Source organism: Balaenoptera musculus, chromosome 11 (assembly GCF_009873245.2).
Source record: "Balaenoptera musculus isolate JJ_BM4_2016_0621 chromosome 11, mBalMus1.pri.v3, whole genome shotgun sequence".
Classification (NCBI taxonomy): Eukaryota; Metazoa; Chordata; class Mammalia; order Artiodactyla; family Balaenopteridae; genus Balaenoptera; species Balaenoptera musculus.
Window position 1 is genome coordinate 52,433,890 of NC_045795.1, and position 21,186 is coordinate 52,455,075.

General features: G+C 43.7%; 1 protein-coding gene across 2 annotated transcripts in view; it reads right to left on the minus strand.

The window, feature by feature from the left end:
- The window catches only part of GLB1 (galactosidase beta 1), a 91,357-nt gene that overhangs the window by 60,930 nt on the left and 9,241 nt on the right, over positions 1-21,186 (minus strand). For both annotated transcript variants that reach the window (XM_036868771.1, XM_036868770.1), the window contains exons 2-5: positions 6,847-7,016; positions 4,567-4,717; positions 3,975-4,035; positions 2,625-2,719 (exon numbers count right to left, since the gene is read on the minus strand). In XM_036868771.1, coding sequence (XP_036724666.1) covers positions 2,625-2,719; positions 3,975-4,035; positions 4,567-4,717; positions 6,847-7,016 — 477 coding nt within the window. The remainder of the gene's footprint in view (positions 1-2,624; positions 2,720-3,974; positions 4,036-4,566; positions 4,718-6,846; positions 7,017-21,186) is intronic.

A 21,186-nucleotide genomic window follows, 5' to 3' on the forward strand; every position in this document is an offset into this window, starting at 1 on the left:
TACTTAAATGGCTGTGTCTTCCTTCATCATCTGGCTGGCAAGAAGTTCAGAGCTAAATTTAAGGGTCGGCTTTAGCAACTAAGAGGGCCCAGAGCCTCTGTACCTCTCGTTCTTTTCTGGCCACGCCCCAAGCCAATGTCATTGATTTTCACTTACTCTTTCAAATCTTATTTATCCATTATCATCATTGTATTAGGATAAAATACAGGACTGTATTTTAAACAGGATTGTAATAAATGCATATACCTAATTTGGTTAGGTTTTTAGAGAAAGAGAAAAGCTCAACATTCGCAAGACAGTTTAGTGCTGCGGTCACAGGCACAGACATCAGAGGCCCAAGAGTCCCTGTGCAAACCTCAGCTCTGCCTCTTCTTATCCAGGTGGCTCCACCCGTAAAATGTCTCTTTGTCTGTACGAGGTGAGTGTACCTACCTCACTGGGTTGTATGAGGATTCACTGAGCCAATACACGAATAGGGCTTTTGCACAATACCTGGCACCTGGTAAGTGCTCAGAAAGCTGGCAATAAAGCGTATAGTCAAGTTCTCTATCATTGCCAACGAGAGGAAAGAAGAGGTGTGTGTGGAGGCGGGGGAGGTGAGAGAAGAAACACACAGAAAAGGGCTTTGAGACTCATAGACGAAGTTGCAGTTAGCCTCAGAGGAACGCTGATTTTTCCAGAGTAGGAGTTTGCCAACTTTTTCTATAAAGGGCCAGAGAGTAAATATTTGGAGCTTTTTGGCCATATGTCTCTGTCTCAACTACTGAACTCTGCTATTGCGGTTCACAAGCAGCCCCAGACAATATATAAATGGTCAGGCGTGGCCATGTGCCAGTGGCCTTTATTTACAAACACAGGCAGAGGGCCAGGTTTGCAGGTTGCAGGTCTTTGTTCTAGAATAATTATCTCACACTGTAAGCTCCTTAATAAAGCAACAAAACACTGCAGACGTTTTCAGTTGTTACTCTTCCAAAACAGCAGGTATAAACAGGGCTAATCCCTCATGAATTGTATGAAGCAAATTTGTGGGTGGAAGGCCCCCACTCCTAATTATCAAGGGGCAAAAGGATTAGGTGGGATTTGAGCAGGTGGAGATGTGAGGTGGGTAAGGGAGAGGAGGAAGCTGAGTCCTCCGGCAGGATCCACGGTCAAGTTCAAGTCATCTGAGGTTGCCAGAGATGGACATAGGAGGAAATGCCCCCCAAGACAGTCAACTTTGCTCTCCCCTGCACAGTTCATATTTGTTGACATTGTGGTGCATTTCAATAACCAAAAGGTACAGAAAAGCCGTCAGCAAAAATTGAAAGTGATTTTGGCAGAAGCAGAGACTAAAAAGCAAGGGAAATTGAGGAAAACCTGAGATCAAGAGAAAGGAAGAAGACCCAGCTATGCAGATACATCCAGTTTCAGCCTTGAAATCTTCATACAGGAAAATGGGCTCCTGTAAGCTTAACTGGTACAGACTCAGGACAGGTGAGGGGCAGTGAGTGCTATCAGTACACTTCTCTGCGAGTAGCAGCCTGGCCTCTCTCCAACACGCAGGGCACCCTGGCCAGCCCAGCCCTCTCATATCTGAAGGGCATGGAAATGGCCAGGCTCCCTCCCCACAATGACCGTCCCTTGCAAACACTCCACAGTGCCGTTCACAAGAAGGAAATCTGGCCCACGCTCCCCTAGGGAGCGCCGCACGCACCCCCTTGCTGGTCTGGGATGCAGCCAGTTTTTTTTTTTTTTTTTTTAGCCAGTTTTACATAACGTATTCTTTGCAGTAAGAGCATCCTTGGTAAATGACCAACAGACATGGTTTTGTTTTACCTAAGTATTTTTGCAAACATCAAAAATCATCGCAGGTCAAGTGTACCGATTTTTCACTTGGAAAATTCTTGCCACGTGATATACCTCACAATCTACCAGTCACTGCAAAGTGAAAAACACATGGAAGAAGGAAAGTGAGGGCAGGAAGTGGGAGAGAAAACACAGTGGCCCCAATTCACTGCATCCTCTTTCCACACCCATGGAAACTGACGGCCTAGGCAGTGCAGACACCAAAGTGGGTCAGTCCATGCTGCATCCCTGTGGCCAGAAGGCAATGTGGCACTGGACAGGAGCCAGGCTGCAACATCTGCCAGCTGTGTGACCTTAGCCAAGTCACTTAACCTCTTTGAAGATGGTGGTTGGAATAACTGAATAGCATTTGTAGGGCATCCAGCAGAGAGTCTCACACAGCAAGCATTCAAAAATGGTAATGCCTCCCCGAAACGCAATTTAAATCAAAGCACCATCTGTGGCATTGCCTCTTAAAGAAACAGACATATGAAGATAAACAGCAAGGACCTACTGTATAGCACAGGGAACTATATTCAATATCTTGTAATAACTTATAGTGGAAAAGAATCTGGAAAAGAATATATACACGTATATATGTATATGACTGAATCACTTTGCTGTACACCTGAAACTAACACAACATGGCAAATCAACTATACTTCAATTTTAAAAATTAAAAAGAAAAAAAAAAAAAAGAAAGAAATAGACATAGGAGGCTCATGTCGGCTTCGTTCCCATATATAATGTGGATGGATGGAAACCTCCCCTGACCCGGCCAGGCTCCTCTCTGCGGTTACCTGCACTGTTATAATCGGCCCTCCATTCTGATAGAGGAGGGGCCTCATCTTGGGCAGAAGGACTCCCAACCACTTGTCCACAGCTGCAAGGTAATCTGGAAGACAACCAGGTTTAACACCATCACACGTCTTTTTCTACAAAGAGACACAACGCAGCCTATTACCCTGGGGCTGGCAGCAGAGATTGAACAGACTGGATTCAACAACCACCTTCTGAAATGGGGGGCGCTACATGCACTAAAAGTCTGCTAAAAGTTGTCCTGCCGAGAGCTGTCTCCTCAGCGGAGCTCTGAGAGGACAAGGACCAGTATGCCTGATATCTGCCCCTGCCATTAGGACAAAAAGCCTGCAGCGTAGGAGGCATCCACCAATGTTTTTTGAATGACTGAGTGATGTGTCCTCTCTGTCACAGTTGAGTTTTCTTAAAGTTAAGTTCTAATCAATTCTACATTTACATTGTCAAATGGGGCTAACAGAGTACATAGGTCATAAAGTTGCTGTAAGGATTAATTGAGATAAAACGTGGAAAAACACTAATATACTAAGAGTGTAAAATGTGAGGGTAGTACACTAAGAAGGAAATGCATATAGAACATAATATACTAGCCTTTTACACAGCAAATTTAATCAGTGTTAGCTGCTCTTATGACCAGCTTCATCACCAAGAGAAACTGAAGCCTTCAGAAGACAGAAATGCAGCTAAGAACTCTACTCAATTCTCTGTAATGACCTATATGGGAAAAGAATCTAAAAAAGAGTTGAGATATGTATATGTATAGCTGATTCACTTTGCTGTACAGCAGAAAGTAACACAACATTGTAAATCAACTATACTCCAATAAAAATTAAAAAAAAAAAAAGAATAGCAGCTAAATGGGACCTGCAGATTGATCAGGGTTTACAGCTAGACAAGAAAAAATACCTATCATTTACAGATAACTCTGTAAAAGTAGACAAAGGAACTGAAGACACCGCAGCCACTGAGAAATCCAGTGACACCACCGCAGAAACTACATCTGCCATTCTGATTAGCTGGGAGTCATCACCAGCCATGTCGTATTCTAAGAACAGAGGCAGAGAAAGCATTAAAATCAGCCAGTCAACCGCAAACAGGGCCCAGTGCCAATTCAAAGAGTTACCAGGGTATCAGCGAGATCTGGTCAAGTTGTTCGAATAATCCTTCTTTCCTAAAACATTCAGTATCTGGAGGAGGGTGACGAACGCTCACACTTCCGCTGAACTTTCAGAAGCATTTGCCCAGGAGTACCCCAGCCTTCGAAATACCTGACTCTTTTGATATAAATTATCTAAGCTTTCTTAAATTCTCTTATGATATCTGTAACAACTTACCTGGATCACAAGAACGGAGAACAATAGATTCTTTCTCTAGTAGCCAAGCAGGTAATCCTCCCTAGGAGAGGGAAAAAAAAAAAGGAAGAAGAGGCCATGATAAGGTCTTAGGAGAGATAGAAATTACTATTAGCACTGAGGGGAAAGAAGAAAAGTGTCATGGAGAAGGGGTATTTGAGCTGGGCTTTCTGGGTTGTAACTTTCAGGGCAATTAGAAATTGTAAACATAATAAAAATAAGATCACTCTGCATGAATGCAATGTTTTGAGAACCAAAGCCTTTTCTACAGATTACTCCACTTAACCTCACAACTACCCTGTGAGGCAGACAGAGGCCACACCATGAACTTCTTTTTACAGATGAGGAAACTGACTTCTGTATGTGACCACCAAGAGGAGGACCCATGCCTTCTGACCCCTCCCTGCTCCTCTCTGCCTGGGCACTGCCCAAGGTAAAAGACAACTGGGTTTGCTCAGTCACAGGCCCGTGTTACCTGGAATTAGAGACTTACCAACGCTGCTTTAATTCACTTTCCCCCAGATCCTTGCCTGCCCACACACCAGGCAGGCAGGGCAGGTCTAGCCGCACTCACCATGTCCCACTCCGCACAGATGTAAGGTCCAGGCCTCAGGATGACCAGCAGTCCCAGCTCATGTGCCAGCTGAATAAAATGCTCCACGTCATGGTCCCCAGTGAACTCGTACCGTCCTGGCTGGGGCTCGTGGAAGTTCCAGGCCACATACCTGCCAAGACACACACAGCCCCTTCCTGGAAATAGCTCAAAAATCCAGGTGTCCTACATGAATTTCTGAACAGTCTGCAGAACTATAAACCCACAGGACACACAGACATCTTCCTAAGGCAGACTCACAGAAAAGCAGCCTTCTTTTGAGTTTCCAGAGCAGCTACCAAGAGAATCAAACTTGTGGGGAACACTTTTAAGTGTATGACCCTCAAAGAACGCCCATTCGTATTTAATGCTTGACTTAAAAAAAAATAGAGTTCATGGACACAAATTACTACTATGGAAAAATTACTTATGCCTATGTAAGGGCTTAGGAAAAATGAAAATATCTGTGCTAAAGTAATAAGAGGCATACTTATTTTTTGAAAAATATTTTTCAATAAAAATGGGAAAACCTCCAAGCCCTGCGTCCTCCTAACAAAAGATTTTGTCAGGAATAGCCCGAAGGAGGTAAAATAACAAAAATTCCAGGACTTCCCTGGTGGCGCAGTGGTTAAGAATCTGCCTGCCAATGCAGGGCACACGGGTTCAAGCCCCGGTCCGGAAAGATCCCACATCCGCGGAGCAACTAAGCCCGTGCGCGACAACTACTGAGCCTGCGCTCTAGAGCCTGCATGACACAATTACTGAGCCCGCATGCCACAGCTGCTGAAGCCCCCGTGCCTAGAGCCCATGCTCCGCAACAAGAGAAGCCACTGCAATGAGAAGCACACGCACCACAATGAAGAGTAGCCCCCGCTCGCCACAACTAGAGAAAGCCCGCGTGCACCAATGAAGACCCAATGCAGCCAAAAATAAATAAATAAATAAATAAATAAATAAATAAATAAATTTATAAAAAATAAAATAAAATTCCGACCAGCTCCTCGGGCTGCCTGCAGCATGGGACACAAACTTATTTATTTTTAAAATTTTATTTTTTTAAATTAAATTTTTGGCTGCGTTCGGTCTTCATTAATGCGCGCGGGCTTTCTCTAGTTGCGGCGAGTGGGGGTTACTCTGCATTGTGGTGCATGGGCTTCTCCTTGCGGTGGCTTCTCTTGTTGCGGAGCACGGGCTCTAGGCACGCAGGCTTCACTAGTTGTGGCTCGTGGGCTCTGGAGCACAGGCTCAGTAGTTGTGGCACACGGGCTTAGTTGCTCCGCGGCATGTGGGATCTTCCTGGACCAGGGCTCGAACCTATATCCCCTGCATTGGCAGGTGGATTCTTAACCACTGAGCCACCAGGGAAGCCCTGGGACACAACTTTAAATATGAAGTCACCCACTGCCATCACAAAGGTGTCTTTGATGACCCCTGGCTTGTGTTTTTTTCCCACAATCCCATGGTTTCAGGGTCCCCTGGAACAGTCTTGGTCCCCCAGAACTTAGTGTTGAAACTACAGACATGTCCCAGTGGCCCTAGAACCAAAATAACAAGTGGGATTCTTCCTAACTATCTGTCCCAGGAATCTGCTGCTGGGTTTTCTCACCCTTTATCTTTGAAGAGTTATCAGCAATCCACATAGGCAATGCAAAAACCAAAGTGGCCAGCCACCCCAACTTCCTTCTCAATTAGTCACTTTACAACAGCAGAAGAGATAAGGAGAGATAGTTTTGGGGGTAAAATTCTGTAACCTTGGGCCACAGAATCACCCCAGCAGAACCACAAAGACAAACTAGGTTTCAGGAATCTACCCAACAAGGCATATCCCTCTAGGAGCTGAGGAGCTATGGTTGCCTACCAACACCCTTATCTTCAAATCTCAGCGGGACCTCTGTCCAAAAACATGTGCCTGGGCAAATTTCAGTTTCGCCAGCTGCAAACAAGAAGGGTGACCTTGGAGAAATGACATCATCCATGTAATGTGCCCTGCACACAGTAAACGCTCAACCATTGTTACTTCCCTTTGCCCTTTCAAGCTGATATCCATTTTATGATTTCTGGTGACAAAGTTCAAGGTTGGAAGAAGTAGTTAATTGTCTAAAGAAGGGACACTCAAGCCCATGACTAGCCTCTCCCGGGACCCCAGACCATGCTATTCCCCGTTCTGAGCAATGAAACAGCTGCACCGAGAGATGCAGCTGGACCCTCCCTCCAGGTGTGGGTGTCCAGGCCCAGGTGAGAGCCCAGTGCCCTCCTACTTACGTCTGGATGGCATTCAACCCAGCCATCTTCATCTTCAGCAGCCGGTCCTTCCAGTAGAAACGAGGCACGCGGAAATAGTGAATGCTTCCCGAGATGTAGCGGAAGGGCTGGCCATCCTTGAGGAAGCAGTTGTGGCCGTAGTCGATCTCGAAAGTCCTCTGGGAGGCGTTCTACAGAGCAAGGACGGAACCACATGAGAACTTCCACCCTCCGCATTTCAGCAACAGACGCTTCAACAGTGGCAACTGACTCCCTACCCTTTTAGTTTGTGTACGTTCTTGATTCTGGGCTATAAAGCAAACCACTGCTAAGTCAGGGCAAGGAGGAGCCACGTGCAGGATTCCAGAGGCCAGCACCAATGTGACAATCAGTGGGTGAGCTGCAGAAGTTACATGCCCAAAGAGAAAACCCTGCTGCAGGGGACTCTTCGCAAGGTGTGGCAAAGCTCAGTGTGCTGGGGCTGGAACACACACATACACACCCTGCCCCCCATGGCTGTGACCTGCCGGAGCTCTGGGTGTCCCTCAACAGGAATGTCGTTGTGCTGAAAGCAACAGATCAGAAGTCCGAAGCCCTGAAGCCGTATCCTAGGTGCTGCTCTGGGTCCCACAGTGACTGAGCATCCCTCTCTAACCCTGCATCTCTTCATCCATAAATATGCAGGATGCCAGACTAAATGAACTCTAAGGCAATATGTGCAACCCAATTTGTAGGTCATGAACTCAATTTGGTGATGATTGGCACTTTTCTTAATGAAAGAGAATAGAAATATCAGTGTATTGCACATAGTAAAGACAAGTGTTTTTTTAAAAATTTATTTTATTGAAGTATAGTTGATTTACAATGTTGTCTTAATTTCTGCTGTACAGCAAAGTGATTCAGTTATACACATATATACATTCTTTTTCATATTCTTTTCCATTATGGTTTATCACAGGATATTGAATAGAGTTCCCTGTGTTACACAGTAGGACCTTGTTGTTTATCCATTCTATATATAATAGTTTGCATCTGCTAATCTCAGACTCCCAATCCATCCCTCTCCCAACCCCCCTCCCCCTTGGCAACCACAGGTCTGTTCTCTATGAAAACAAGTGCCATTTCATGAAATTTTGTTATATATACATATATAGAGTTGCATACGGATGTATGTCTCTGTGGGGTTGAGATGTAAGATGTATTTCTAGAAGTCAGATCAAAGTTCGAGAAACACAGTTTGGGATCACTTCAGGAGCTGAAATGCTAGGATTTGAAAGGGAAGACCTCTGGGACTTCCCTGGTGGTCCAGTGGTTAAGACTCTGTGCTTCCAGTGCAGGGGCTTGGGTTGGATCCCTGGTCGGGGAACTAAAATCCCACATGCCGTGCAGCGTGGCCAAAAAAAAATTTTTAATTAAAAAAAAAAAAAGAAAAAGAAAAGAAAGGGGAGACCTGAAAGGGGAGGCTGACTGTGAGGTAGAATAGAACACTGCCCCCTGGTGGATATAAAAAGGCAGCACTAGATCTCAGGACAAGGGCTACAAGAGACCATTTAATTAGTGTCCTCCATTGTTGGTAAGATTCCTTGTGCATCTTTAGGCTTTTTTTTTTTTTAATCTTTTTTTCATAGCAGTATCACAGTCCATGAGAGCTTTGGGGGTTGCCCATGAAGCCATATCTGGAAACATCCATGAGAGCAAGGGTCCTAGATCACACTTGGCCTGAAATCCAAATATAAAGTATTGTGACTGTGGGAATTCCCTGGCGGTCCAGTGGTTAGGACTCCAAGCTTCCACTGCAGGGGGCCTGGGTTCAGTCTCTGGTCGGGGAACTAAAGATCTTGCATGCTGCCAGGAGACTGCTTAGGGGCAACTGGAAACCTTTACTGTATGTGAGTTAATAAAGCTAACCAAAAATAAACAAATAATTTAAGAATCATTTTTCAAAAGGCCAGAGTGTCAATTTAATATTTCCAAACAACGCTTTAATTGCTACTCAAAAGCAAGAAACTCACATGATTTCTTATACCAGGTGCTCCAATGGATGACTTGAAAAACATCGCACAGCATGTATATGGTTAAATGTCAAATAAGGGTTTCCCACAAGTTCTTTGAGTTCAAAGGTGGCCCATATGTTGGGAAAATTGTTTGTACAGGTAGAAAGGGAGTGAGCAACTTCGGGCAGAACTGGGAAAAGGAAAGGGCTGTTTGGAGTTCGCTTGTCTAAGGGAAGGGATTTGGAGAAGCAGGAGATGAGGTTGGAGAGAAACGATCTGGGCAGATGGTGGAATATGGCCTTTGTCCCACAGAGCAGAGCACCCCTGCATTCAAACAATCTCAAAATCCAGCCCAAACATCAACCTAACAAGCACTTGCAAATATTACAAACACCTACTATGTGCTGGGTAATAACAGAGGGGAACCACACAGATGCAGCCACAGACCACATGAAGCTTCTGTCTAGCGAGGACGAAACCCAAGAGTTGACATAGTGAGGCCTACATAGTAAAATGAGGATAAAACCACCAGGTTGTACACCTTCAACGTACACAGCATTATCCATCAATTATATCTGAGTAAAGCTGGGGGGATGGGGGGGACAGGATTAGAGCAGAAAGCTGCAGCAGTAATAAATGGCATGTAACCCAGGCCTGGGGGACAAGTTTCCCAGGGGAAGGAACACCCCAAACTGTGGTTCTCAACCTTGGCCACACATCAGAATCACCTGCGCAGGCTTTTTTTTTTTTTTTTTTTTTTTTTTTTAATTTATTTATGGCTGTGTTGGGTCTTCGTTGTGGCTCACAGGCTTAGTTGCTCCGCGGCATGTGGGATCTTCCCGGACCAGGGCTTGAACCCGTGTCCCCTGCATTGGCAGGCAGATTCTCAACCACTGAGCCACCAGGGAAGCCCCTGCGCAGGCTTTTAAAAATAGCAAAGTCAAGCCTCATTGCCCAGACATTCAGATGTTAATTGATCTTGGGTGGAGCCCAGGCATTGGTATTTCTTAAAACTGCCCAGAAGGTGTAATGTACAGCCAGGGTTAAGAATAATCGGTCTAAGCTGAGCCCCAGGATGAGGAAGAGTTAGCCAAGGGGATGGGCGACACAGGCAGAGGAAACTGTGAGCCCTGGTAGAGGGGGCACAGGATGCAGGGAAGGAGCAATGGAACCTCAACACAGATAAAGCATGGTGGCAGCTGAAACAGGGGAGACAGGCAGGGGCCAGACTGAATGAGCCCTGAAGTCCATGTTCAAGGGCCTGGACTTTATGCCAAGAGCTATAGAGAGCAACTTAAACAGAAGAATGATAGGATCAGACATGTTTTCAAATATTTGGCACTGTGGTCTTTTCCTGAAATGGCAATAAAGGAAGCAGAGTCATGGACGATGGTGGGTGGCAGCAAGGTGGGCAGCAGGCAGGAGATGGAACCCACAGGACCAGGGGGCGGGGGGTTGGGGGAGGGGTTGGTTAGATGCAGGATGAACACGGGGACTAACCTGAAGAGGCTCCCATTGGCCTCAGGTAGAAAAATTTGAGCTTTTTTTTTTTTTTAAAGAGAGAGAAACCTAAGAGACATATGACCTGGGGGCGGGGGTGGGGGAAGGCTGCAAAGCTATTAACACCTGAGTTCATAATGATACACAGAGGGGGAAAAAAGAATTAATCGGTCACCTTTGGAGATTGCCCATACTCTAAAAGGTTCTTTCCCTTTCACATGAAAACTATTTTGGGGTAACCAAAAAGCTGACAATGGAAAACTCTTCACAGAATTCCAGCTAATAAATGCAGATGGAATAACAGAATCTGAAAAACACCCTTTTCTGAACACTTAGTGAAATAATGGATTTAAGCTATAATCATCAACGGATGCTAAAACCATCAGCAAGGTTGATGGAATTTTATAAAGAAGGGATCAGGCAGATTCTCCGTGATCCCTGCTCAGCGTCAACCTCATAAAAATGGAGCAAGCAGACGTCACTCCCATGTTTTGATTCAGGAGGAAGGACACAGCCTCTCCTCGAAGCAGTGCTCATTGTGGAACTTAAATCTCTGCTGAACCCAAATCTAACTACAACACAAGGAAGCAATAAGCCAAGCCTGAAATGGGGGACATTCTAGAAGTCCAGTGATGGAGTTTCTCTGAAAAGCTGATGGTATTAAAACAAAATAGAGGGCTTCCCTGGTGGCGCAGCGGTTGAGAATCTGCCTGCCAATGCAGGGGACACGGGTTCGAGCCCTGGTCTGGGAAGATCCCACTGGTCTGGGAAGATCCCACATGCCGCGGGGCAGCTGGGCCCATGAGCCACAATTACTGAGCCTGCACGTCTGGAGCCTGTGCTCTGCAACAAGAGAGACCACGATAGTGAGAGGCCTGCGCACCACGATGAAGAGTGGCCCCCGCTTGCCACAACTAGAGAAAGCCCTCGCACAGAAAGGAAGACCCAACACAGCCAAAAATAAATAATAAATAAATAAAAATAAAATGACTAAAAAAAAAAAAATTAAAAAAAAACACAAAAAAACAAAAAAAACAAAATAGAGTATTGTTAGAAAATAACAATGCTTGGGAAGGAATATGAGGGAACTTTCTGGGGGCAAGGGTAATGTTCTAGGGCTGAATCAGGGTTTTGGATTACCAGATATATGCATTTGCCAAAACTCATCAAACGGTGCACTTAAGATTTGTGCATTTCATTGTATGTAAAGTTAACCTTAAGAGGGAAAAAAAGGCATATAAACAAATATTGACCTCTAATTAATGATTTATATGCTGATGTATTTGAGGGGAAGTACACTGATGTCTGCAACTTACTCCGAAACGCATCCCAAAAATAAGATGGATTGATGGATGGAGGGATGGATTAATAGTAATTAAGTGTTAATGGTAGAATTTGAAAGGTGAGTATAAAATGTTTTCAACTCTCAATTTTTATGTGTGAAAATTTTTCCTAGTAAAATGTTGACACAAATTAAAAAGTCAGGGGCAGGGAGAATTGGAGAAAGGTGGTCAAAAGGCACAAACTTCCAGGGACTTCCCTGACGGTCTAGTGGTTTAGACTCTGCGCTCCCACTGCAGGGGGTGCAGGTTCAATCCCTGGTGGGGGCACTAAGATACCACATGCTGCGTGGCACGGCCAAAAAAAAAAAAAAAAAAGAGGCACAAACTTCCGGTTATCAGATAAATAAATACCATGGATGTAATGTACAACATGACGACTATAGCTAACACTGCTGTAGGATATACAGGAAAGCTGTTAAGAGAGTAGATCCTAAGAGTTCTCATCATAAGGAGAAAAAAATTTTTTCCTTTCTTCTTTCTTTCTTTCCTTTTTATTTTATCTTTATGAGAAGATGGGTGTTAGCTGAACCTATTGTGGTAATCATTTCACAAAATGTAAATAAATCACGCTGTTTGCCTTAAATTTATCCAGTGATGTATGCCAATTATTTCTCAATGAAATTGGAAAAAGATTAAACTTAAAAAGTGGACTGATGGGGCTTCCCTGGTGGCGCAGTGGTTGAGAATCTGCCTGCCAATGCAGGGGACACGGGCTCGAGCCCTGGTCTGGGAAGATCCCACATGCCGCGGAGCAACTGGGCCCGTGAGCCACAATTACTGAGCCTGCGCGTCTGGAGCCTGTGCTCCGCAACAAGAGAGGCCGCGATAGTGAGAGGCCCGCGCATGGCCATGAAGAGCGGCCCCCGCTTGCTGCAACTGGGGAAAGCCCTCGCACAGAAACGAGGGCCCAACACAGCCAAAAAGAAATAATAAATAAATAATAAATTAATTAAAAAAAAAAAAGTGGACTGATGAAATAAATTACGGTTTCTATGGTATGTGTATTGCATATGAATGTACATACACACACATGATGAAATATTATGTACATCCTGAGAGTAATGACTTATTCTTGCCACTGTGGTAAGATCTCTGAGACAGAATAAAGAGAAGGTCAAGGGGTGTTTTTTAAAACACACCTGGGGACTTCCTGGCGGTCCAGTGGTTGACTCCGCACTTCCACTGCAGGGGGCGCGGGTTCCATCCCTGGTCGGGGAACTAAGATCCCGCATGCTGCGAGGTGCGGCCAAAAAATTAAAAAAACAAACAAACAAAAGAAACCTCAAAAAAACACACCTATGTCAGCTCCTGCGGATAGTCCCGCGCGAGTTCAGTGTGCAGTGTGCTGACAGCGTCTCATCTCAAGCTCACCCGTCAAGTCTTTGTGTCTTCCCACCCACACGCCATGGGCACCTGCTCACCCAGGAACCCAGGTGTCGGGGGGAGTCCACGCACCTCGGAGCAGCCCTCAACCAGTGGGAGTGGATAACTGCACCCTCCTCTTTTAGGCAGGCGATTCGGGAGACATTGCGTCTGCTCTCCAGGAGACCTTGGCAGAATCACGGTCCTGTTGCCCAGAGTGAGAATCTGTCCCTCTTGGACCGCTTCCCAGATCACCTGCACTCCAGGCCTGGTTTCATGTTTTACTTCTAAAGGAACCCAAATTAAGACACTTGGTACCAGAACTGTCCTAAACAGCAGATCCTCAGGATGTGAGTCAATACCTGGATTTCTCATTTCCTGTGCGTCAAACAGCAGTAAGAACCCACACTGGTGCTAAGTGGGTGGCGACGGCCCATGGTATGCAAACACACACGATAAGGCCCTCACCTGTGCAGGACTGGGAGGGGGCATGGGCAGAGGGGGGGAGTTGGCATCTGCATTAGCTCTACCCGTGGAATGGGGCTGAGGGGTGGGTGCTGGTAATTATAAGGATTGTGAGGTTGGCTGGTTTTTACTAACAGATTGGAAGCTTTGAAGAAAGAGACTGGTTGACAGGCTCAAATCAGCCATCCACTCAGGGCATTCTGTGAATGCCAGAGGCTTCCATGGCAATGTTTAAAGAGACCTACATCTCCTGCCAGAAAGATAAGGCCAGGACTTAATCGGGGAGGGGGAGGGGGGACACTGGGAGGGGATCTTGAGGGGGCAGAACACAAGGAAGATAGAGGGGAGTGTATGGACATGGTGTGTTCTCCCATGTGTGAGCTATCATCTTGGTAAAGGTGCCCAACCCAGTCCCTGTGCTGTTGCAACCCAGTTGCTTGGAACTTGGACATGATATTGACTTACAGGAAATGAGGTGGAGGTGCCCGGACTGCCATGGAATCCTGAGGAAGGTATGAGATGGCTCCAAGAAGTGAGGAAGTAAAAATGGTGAACAGACACCCCAACATCTGACTACACTCCCCAGGACTGGCCAGAGAACACACCCTTCAGTAAGGAACACAGCAGTGAGGAGGGTCCTGGTGTCCTCCAGAAGTCCCCTGAGGGCTGTGCTCTGTGGGCAGGGGATGACAGAAGATGCTCCCTCGTGTCTTTGAGGGTGATGAGATCCTGGCATAACCAAAGAGGTACCACTTAACTGCCAGACGCAGATGGACATAATCACCACCACAACCAGCTAGGCCAGAGTGGCAGCTGGCGCGTGTTGACAGAGGTGACCTCAGGCAAGGGCTCAGAAACCACAGCATTCCTAGAGGGTGAGATGGTTGGCCAACCAGTGAGGGTGCTGCTTGATGTGTCTCGCAAGAAAAAAATCAATCACTCGTGAGCAAAAGGCTGAGGTCAGTCCCTGCAGTGGAAAATCATGACTCCTTCATCTGGTTCCCAGCTCTGAGGCGGTTCTACAACAAACAGCCAACTGATGGAAGGAAGGATTGGATGGATCCCCTTGAGGAAGGGCCCTGTGATGCCACCCTAAGTACACACAATAAATATTCCTTCCCCAACGGGACTTAGGACACCTGTGTCCTAAGGAAAGCACACCTCCAGACCTCGTGAGGACTGTTGGATGCAGTCTGGGCTGGTATGTATACCAGGGCTCCTGAATGCCACCATCCCCACCTTGTTGCCACGGGAAAGGGCCCACGTCCTTCTCACTAGTCAGAGGACCTACCCTATGGTGATGTCCCCGTTTCTGAGTGCAAACTGGGATGGTTTTACTTAACAGCCCCCAGAAGCCTCCCCATGAGTAACAGCCACTGTGGAGGGAAGGGCCAAACAGATGTCCTGGAGCTGCCCACTGCCCACCTCCACCCAAGATACATCTGAACAAGCCCACAGTTCCTCCTGGAATTGCAGATACTGGTGCCTCCACCACAAAGACTCAGTGGACATCCTCATCACATCCCCATTCAGATCACCGGTGAGCCCCTGCCAAAAACAGATCGTGCTGGATGATGGTGGACCACTTGTTTAACCAAGTGGTAGCCCCAGTGGCAGCTGTGGGACAGTCAACACAGCCTCTGGCATTTGGTCTGTGGCTAATCTTTTCAAAACTATCAATAAAAAGGGTCAAAAGCAGTTGGTTTGTAAGTGGTCAGGACAGCAGGACACATTCTTTGTCCTGCTCCAGGGACCTGGTAACTGCCCCGCTCTCTCCCATGAGACACCTCGACTGTCAGGACACTCCCTGAGCTGTCACACTGGTCTGATATACAAACAACAGCATGTTATTTGGACCTGGGGAGCGGTGACAAGTGTCTGAAACGGAAGCTTAGAAAAGCAGCAGAGGGGATGATAACAGAAGATGCAGAAGCAGCATCACCTAAGAGACAGCCTCTAACTGGTGACTGTGATGGCCAAGGTAAACAGGGAAAATCCACTTCATGGCTCCAAAGTGACCCGTTTCAAGGTTGAAGGACCTGAGAGGACCCAGCCTAAAAGAGCCAGCTTCCTTAATCTCTGAGCTGTGGCACCACTCATGGAAGTAGGGCCATCGAGAAAAGTGGGGGGAGGAGAAAAGAGGGAAAGCTGCCTTCAGAGTTTATTCCCCCAAATACATATAATGGAAAATTTGTCCTGTGTGCAAATTCCACCCCCTTTTTTCTGGCTGCACTGGGTCTTCGTTGCTGCACGCGGGCTTTCTCCAGTTGTGGCGAGCGGGGGCTACTCTTCATTGCAGCGTGCGGGCTTCTCATTGCGGTGGCTTCTCTTGTGGGATCTTCCCCAACCAGGGATGGAACCCATGTCCTCTGCATTGGCAGGCGGATTCTTAACTACTGGACACCTACTCCTCCAACCCCTTTTTAATTAATTCGCATTGGAACCGAATACTGAAGAGCCACACTTTTATTTCACATGTGCTCGGGTGTGTTAGCATCAATATTTACAGTGCATGAGGTCACAGAACTTACAGAATAAAAAGCAATTCCAAACAAGTCAAAGCCCACAGCTTTCCAAGCCGTGCCCCCACCCCCAACCAATGTATTGTACATAATGCATATAACACTGGAGAAAAAAGACCACAGTACAAATGAAATAACCCCAGAGCAAATACATACCAGGTAACTAATGCTGTCCAATACAACATTTTTAAAGTTAATGATACTGTTTAGATTATTTCAGTGGTGAATAAGCCTTTCTCTAAAAAAAATTCAATGTAACATTGGTATTTACATCACCAGGTAATGTGAACATGCCTCAAGTTACCTAATCCTCAGGACTAAAAATAATTATATTTGCATTATTTGTGCACATTCCTCAACCTGAATAAAGAAATAAAAGGAGCTCAGTGCTATCACAGGTTATGTGTCATGCCGATTACGTGAAGATGCTAACGTCTTCAAGTCTCTCATAATAACTCAGGTAAGCACCTATTCCATGGATCTCCATCCCCAGCACCCTACACACCTTCTCAACTCACCACAGAGGCCCAAGAGCCTGGAGAATTCCTGACATGAGCTGCTCAGCTCCAGGGTGACAGAGACCCAACCATCCCAGGCTGCTAGCACCCTAGTGTTGAGGGAAAAGGGATTAAGAGAAGGGGAGAAGACAGGGGTGGAGGGGTGTTTACACACATGGGCTTCCCAGATCCCTCAGTTCACAGAACAAAGAGAAAGAGAAGGAATATTGCAGACAACTATAAAACACACATTGATAATGCCAGAGCTAGAGGCTTTCAAACATCAAATGTCATGGAAGCACCATTACATCAGACAGGCTGTAGAAGAAAAACCACCACAGGGAATGAATGGTGATAATCAATATGGATCTGGAGGAATTTGTGAATGATCTGCTATGGCTTATAGATTTATTAATTTTATTTACTTATGCCTGTCTTGTTCCAAGAAGATTTTTGTTCAGCATTTCAAAAGACTGTGGATAAAGAGTACAACTTTCAATGGAAGAGGAAGGGGAAATGGCAGAATGGAGGAGAAATGAGCACAGTTGAGGATCAGTTCCCTATCCTCCAGGACTCACAGACATTTACAGATTTAATTCTGCTCCCTCATCTCAGAGAAAAGGTAAGTACACAGTTTTAAAAAAATAAATTTAAAAATATAAAATAATTCTTAAAAGTGAAAAACAGACCTAACTGTCCATAGAGGAAAGAATCATTTCAAGTGAATTTGAAATAGTATTTTGACTATATTTAGGCTAAGGATAAAAATACATCTTGAACTGCATTAAAACAAATAAACCTGCAGCTGGTAGATTTCATCCTATTAATAATATTTCATTACTATTTTGAATCTATAAAATACATAACAGGATAAATAAGTAATTACATCGGGTTGTTAGGAACCCAAAATTTCAGTATAAAATAGAAACAAACATAAAATCAAAGAAAGTTAAGTAAAAGCCCTGCAATCAGGAAATCTCTACCGTCCACTCAATTTTGCTATGAACCTAAAACTGCTCCAAAAAATAATGTAACTTAAAATTTTTTCTCTTTCTAAAAAAATATTTATTTCCCCACAATAGCCACAGAAACAGCTAAGAAATGACACTAGCCAGTAGCACTTAGCTCCTCTAGCACTTAAATTATGGTGTCTAAATATTTCCCACAAAAAGGAACCAGGGCTCCTTAAGAAATTACTTAATCCAAGTCTGGGGCAGAATATATACAAAATAAGCCTAAAACAATCAACAACTATTAGGGCCACACAAAATGACGTAGAAGCCAATTTGAAGGAGTTCCAACTGGCTCAAAATGGGATATTTTGAGCATTAAAAGATTTATCATTTCGTTAGATTGAAACACGTCAGATATGCAAAAATAGCCAAATTCATAATACTCCTTCCCACCTAAAAGAAAAGCTTATTGGTCATCCCTGAAGTTTGCTGGGGTATCAGCTCATTATTCTGAAAACTGATGAATAAAGAGGAAGAATCCAGCATCCATCTTGCCTTTGCTACAGACTTTTTCAGAATAACCAAACAATTGATGAAGAGAATTCTTTGTAGAAGAACCACAGCTAGTAAATGCAGAAGAAATGAGATTAAAAATCATCGTTTTGGGGGCTGAAGGCAGAATTACACTTCTTTTTCTTTTTTCGCCGCACTGTGTGGCTTGTGGGATCTTAGTTCCCCAAGCAGGGATTGAACCCAGGCCCTCGGCAGCAAGAGTGCAGAGTCTTAACCACTGGACCGCCAGTGAATTCCCAGGATTATACTTCTAAGTGCCACAAAAACTCCTTCAAAATTCAGAACTGAGGTAAAAGAAGTTTCCATTGTCTCTTGAATAGATAAAAGCCAACTAATTACTCCTAGAAAGTCTATTTAGTACTCTGGCCTACTAAATTCTGTATTAAATGTATCAAACTTTAAAAAAATCACCATTTTACAATCCCTGCTGGACTAATGACTTTAGGCAACAATTATCAATGACTGCTGAAACATTAGACGAAAAGATGATGCGGAACTTTCTAGTGGAGGAGCCAAGCTGACAACACCTGGTCAATCTCAGCATCACTGAAAGCAATGAAGTCTTCCTACCAAAAAAGGAGAAAAGTTGAACATGAATCTCTCTAGCTTCTAGCTCTAACTTTAATAGATGTCCACCTCTACCAGTTTACAGAAAATATGAAGGATAGTACATGTCAAACACCACCACAAATCCAAAATGTAGGAAATACCAAGATATAATATCCAGATAACTTGAACAAATAAATGGCACAAAATAAGAAGAGAGGGTATCTTATAGACTTAGAGAGACTTAAGAAATATATCACATGCAATATATGGACCTTGTTTTTAGATCCTGATTCAAACAAAAGAACTGTGAAGTGACACAATTCCTCAAGAAATCAAAGAAAAAAACTAAACCTAAAGCTAGCAGAAGGGAGGAAATAATGAAAATTAGAGCAGGGATTAAGTGAAATAGAGAATAGAAAAAAAATCAATGAGAGTAAGAGTTCATTTTTTGAAAAGGTCAACAAAACTGATAAATCTTTAGCTAGATTAACTAAGAAAAAAAGAGAGAAGACTCAAAATCAGAAATGAAAGAGAAGATATTACAACTGATGGCACACACACAAAAAAAGGATTATGAGACTACTATGAACAATTGTATACCTATAAATTGCGAAACCTAAAGAAACAGATAAATGTCTAGAAACATACAACCTACCAAGACTGAATCATGAAGAAATAGAAAATTTCAACAGACCAATAACTAGTAAGAAGATTGAATCAGTAATTGAAAATCTCAAAGAAAAACAAAGGACCAGATGGCTTTAGCTGGAGAATTCTACCAAACATTTAAAGAAGAACTAACACCAATCCTCCTGAAACTCTTCCAAAAAATTAAAGAGGAGGGAACACTTCTAAGCTCATCCTATGAGAACAACAGAACCCTAACACCAACGCCAGACAGGACATAACAAAAAAAGAAAACTGCAAGCCAATATCAATATTCCTGATTAATACTGATGCAGAAATCCTCAACAAATATCAGCAAACTAAATTCAACAACTTTTTTTTTTTTTTTTTGGCCACACTGCATGGCTTGTGGGATCTTAGTTCCTTGACAAGGGATGGAACCCGCGCCCTTGGCAGTAAAAGCACTGAGTCTTAACCACTAGACCACCAGGGAATTCCCTCAACAACTCTTTAAGAGGATTATACACCATGACCAAGTGAGATTCGGAATGCAAGAATGATTCAACGTATGAAAATCAATCAATGGAATGCACATTAACAGAATGAAGGACAAAAACATGATCATTTCAAATGAGGCAGAAATTTATTTGGTAAGATTCCACAACTTTTTACAATAAAACACTTAACAAACTATGAATAGAAGAAAATTACCTCAACACAATGAAGGCCATATATGAAAACCAATAGTTAACATCATACTCAATGTGAAAGACTGCAAGCTTTTCTTCCATGATCAGGAACAAGGCAAGGATGCTCGCTCTCACCACTTCTATTCAACATACTATTGGAAGTCCTAGCCAGAGCAACAAGCAAGAAAAAGAAACAAAAGACATTCAATTTGAAAGGAAGAAGTAAAATTATCTCTATTCACAGATGACATGATCTTATATGTAGAACACACTAAAGATATCACACGCACACACACACACACGCACATGCAAAATTGTTAGAACTAATAAATGAATTCAACAAAGTTGCAGGATACAAAATCAACATACAAAAATCAGTTGCATTTCTATACACTGACAATTAACAATCCAAAAAGGGAATTAAGCAATTCCAATTATAATAGCATCAAAAAGAATAAAATACTTGGAAATAAACCTAACCAAGGAGGTGAAAGACTCATACACTGAAAACTACAAAACACTGCTGAGATTTAAAAAGACACAAATAAATGGAAAGACATCCCATGTTAATGGATCGAAATACTTAGTATTGTTAAGATGTCCATATTACCCAATGTGATCTACAGAGTCAATGTAATCTCTATCAAAACCCCAACAGCATTCTTTACAGAAATAGAAAAATTCATCCTAAAATTCATACAGAATTTCAAGGAACCCTCAGTAGCTAAAACAATTTTGGAAAAGAAGAACAAAGTTGGGAGACTCACACTTCCTGATTTCAAAACTACTGTAATAAAAACAATGAGTTACTGATATAAAGACAGACAAATACACCAATGGAATAGAATAGAGGGGCCTGAAAATAAACTGTCACGCAAATGCTCACATGGTCATCAATAAGGGTGCCAAGACCACTCAATGGGGAAAGGACAGTCTCTTAAACAAAAAGTGTTGGGAAAACTGGATATCCACATGCAGAAGAATGAAGTTGGATCCTTAATTTACACCATATACAAAAATAACTCAAAATGGATCAAAGACCAAAACATAAAACCCAAAATTTAAAACTCCTTGAAGAAAACATAGGGGGAAAGCTTTATGATATTGGGCTTGGCAGTGACTGCTTGGATATGACACCAAAAGCACAGGCAACAAAAGCAAAAATAGACAAATGGAACATAAAACTTAAAAAACTTTTTCGCATCAAGGGATACAATCAATATAAAAAACTTTTTCGCATCAAGGAATACAATCAATACAGTGAAAAGTCAATCTATGGAATGGCAG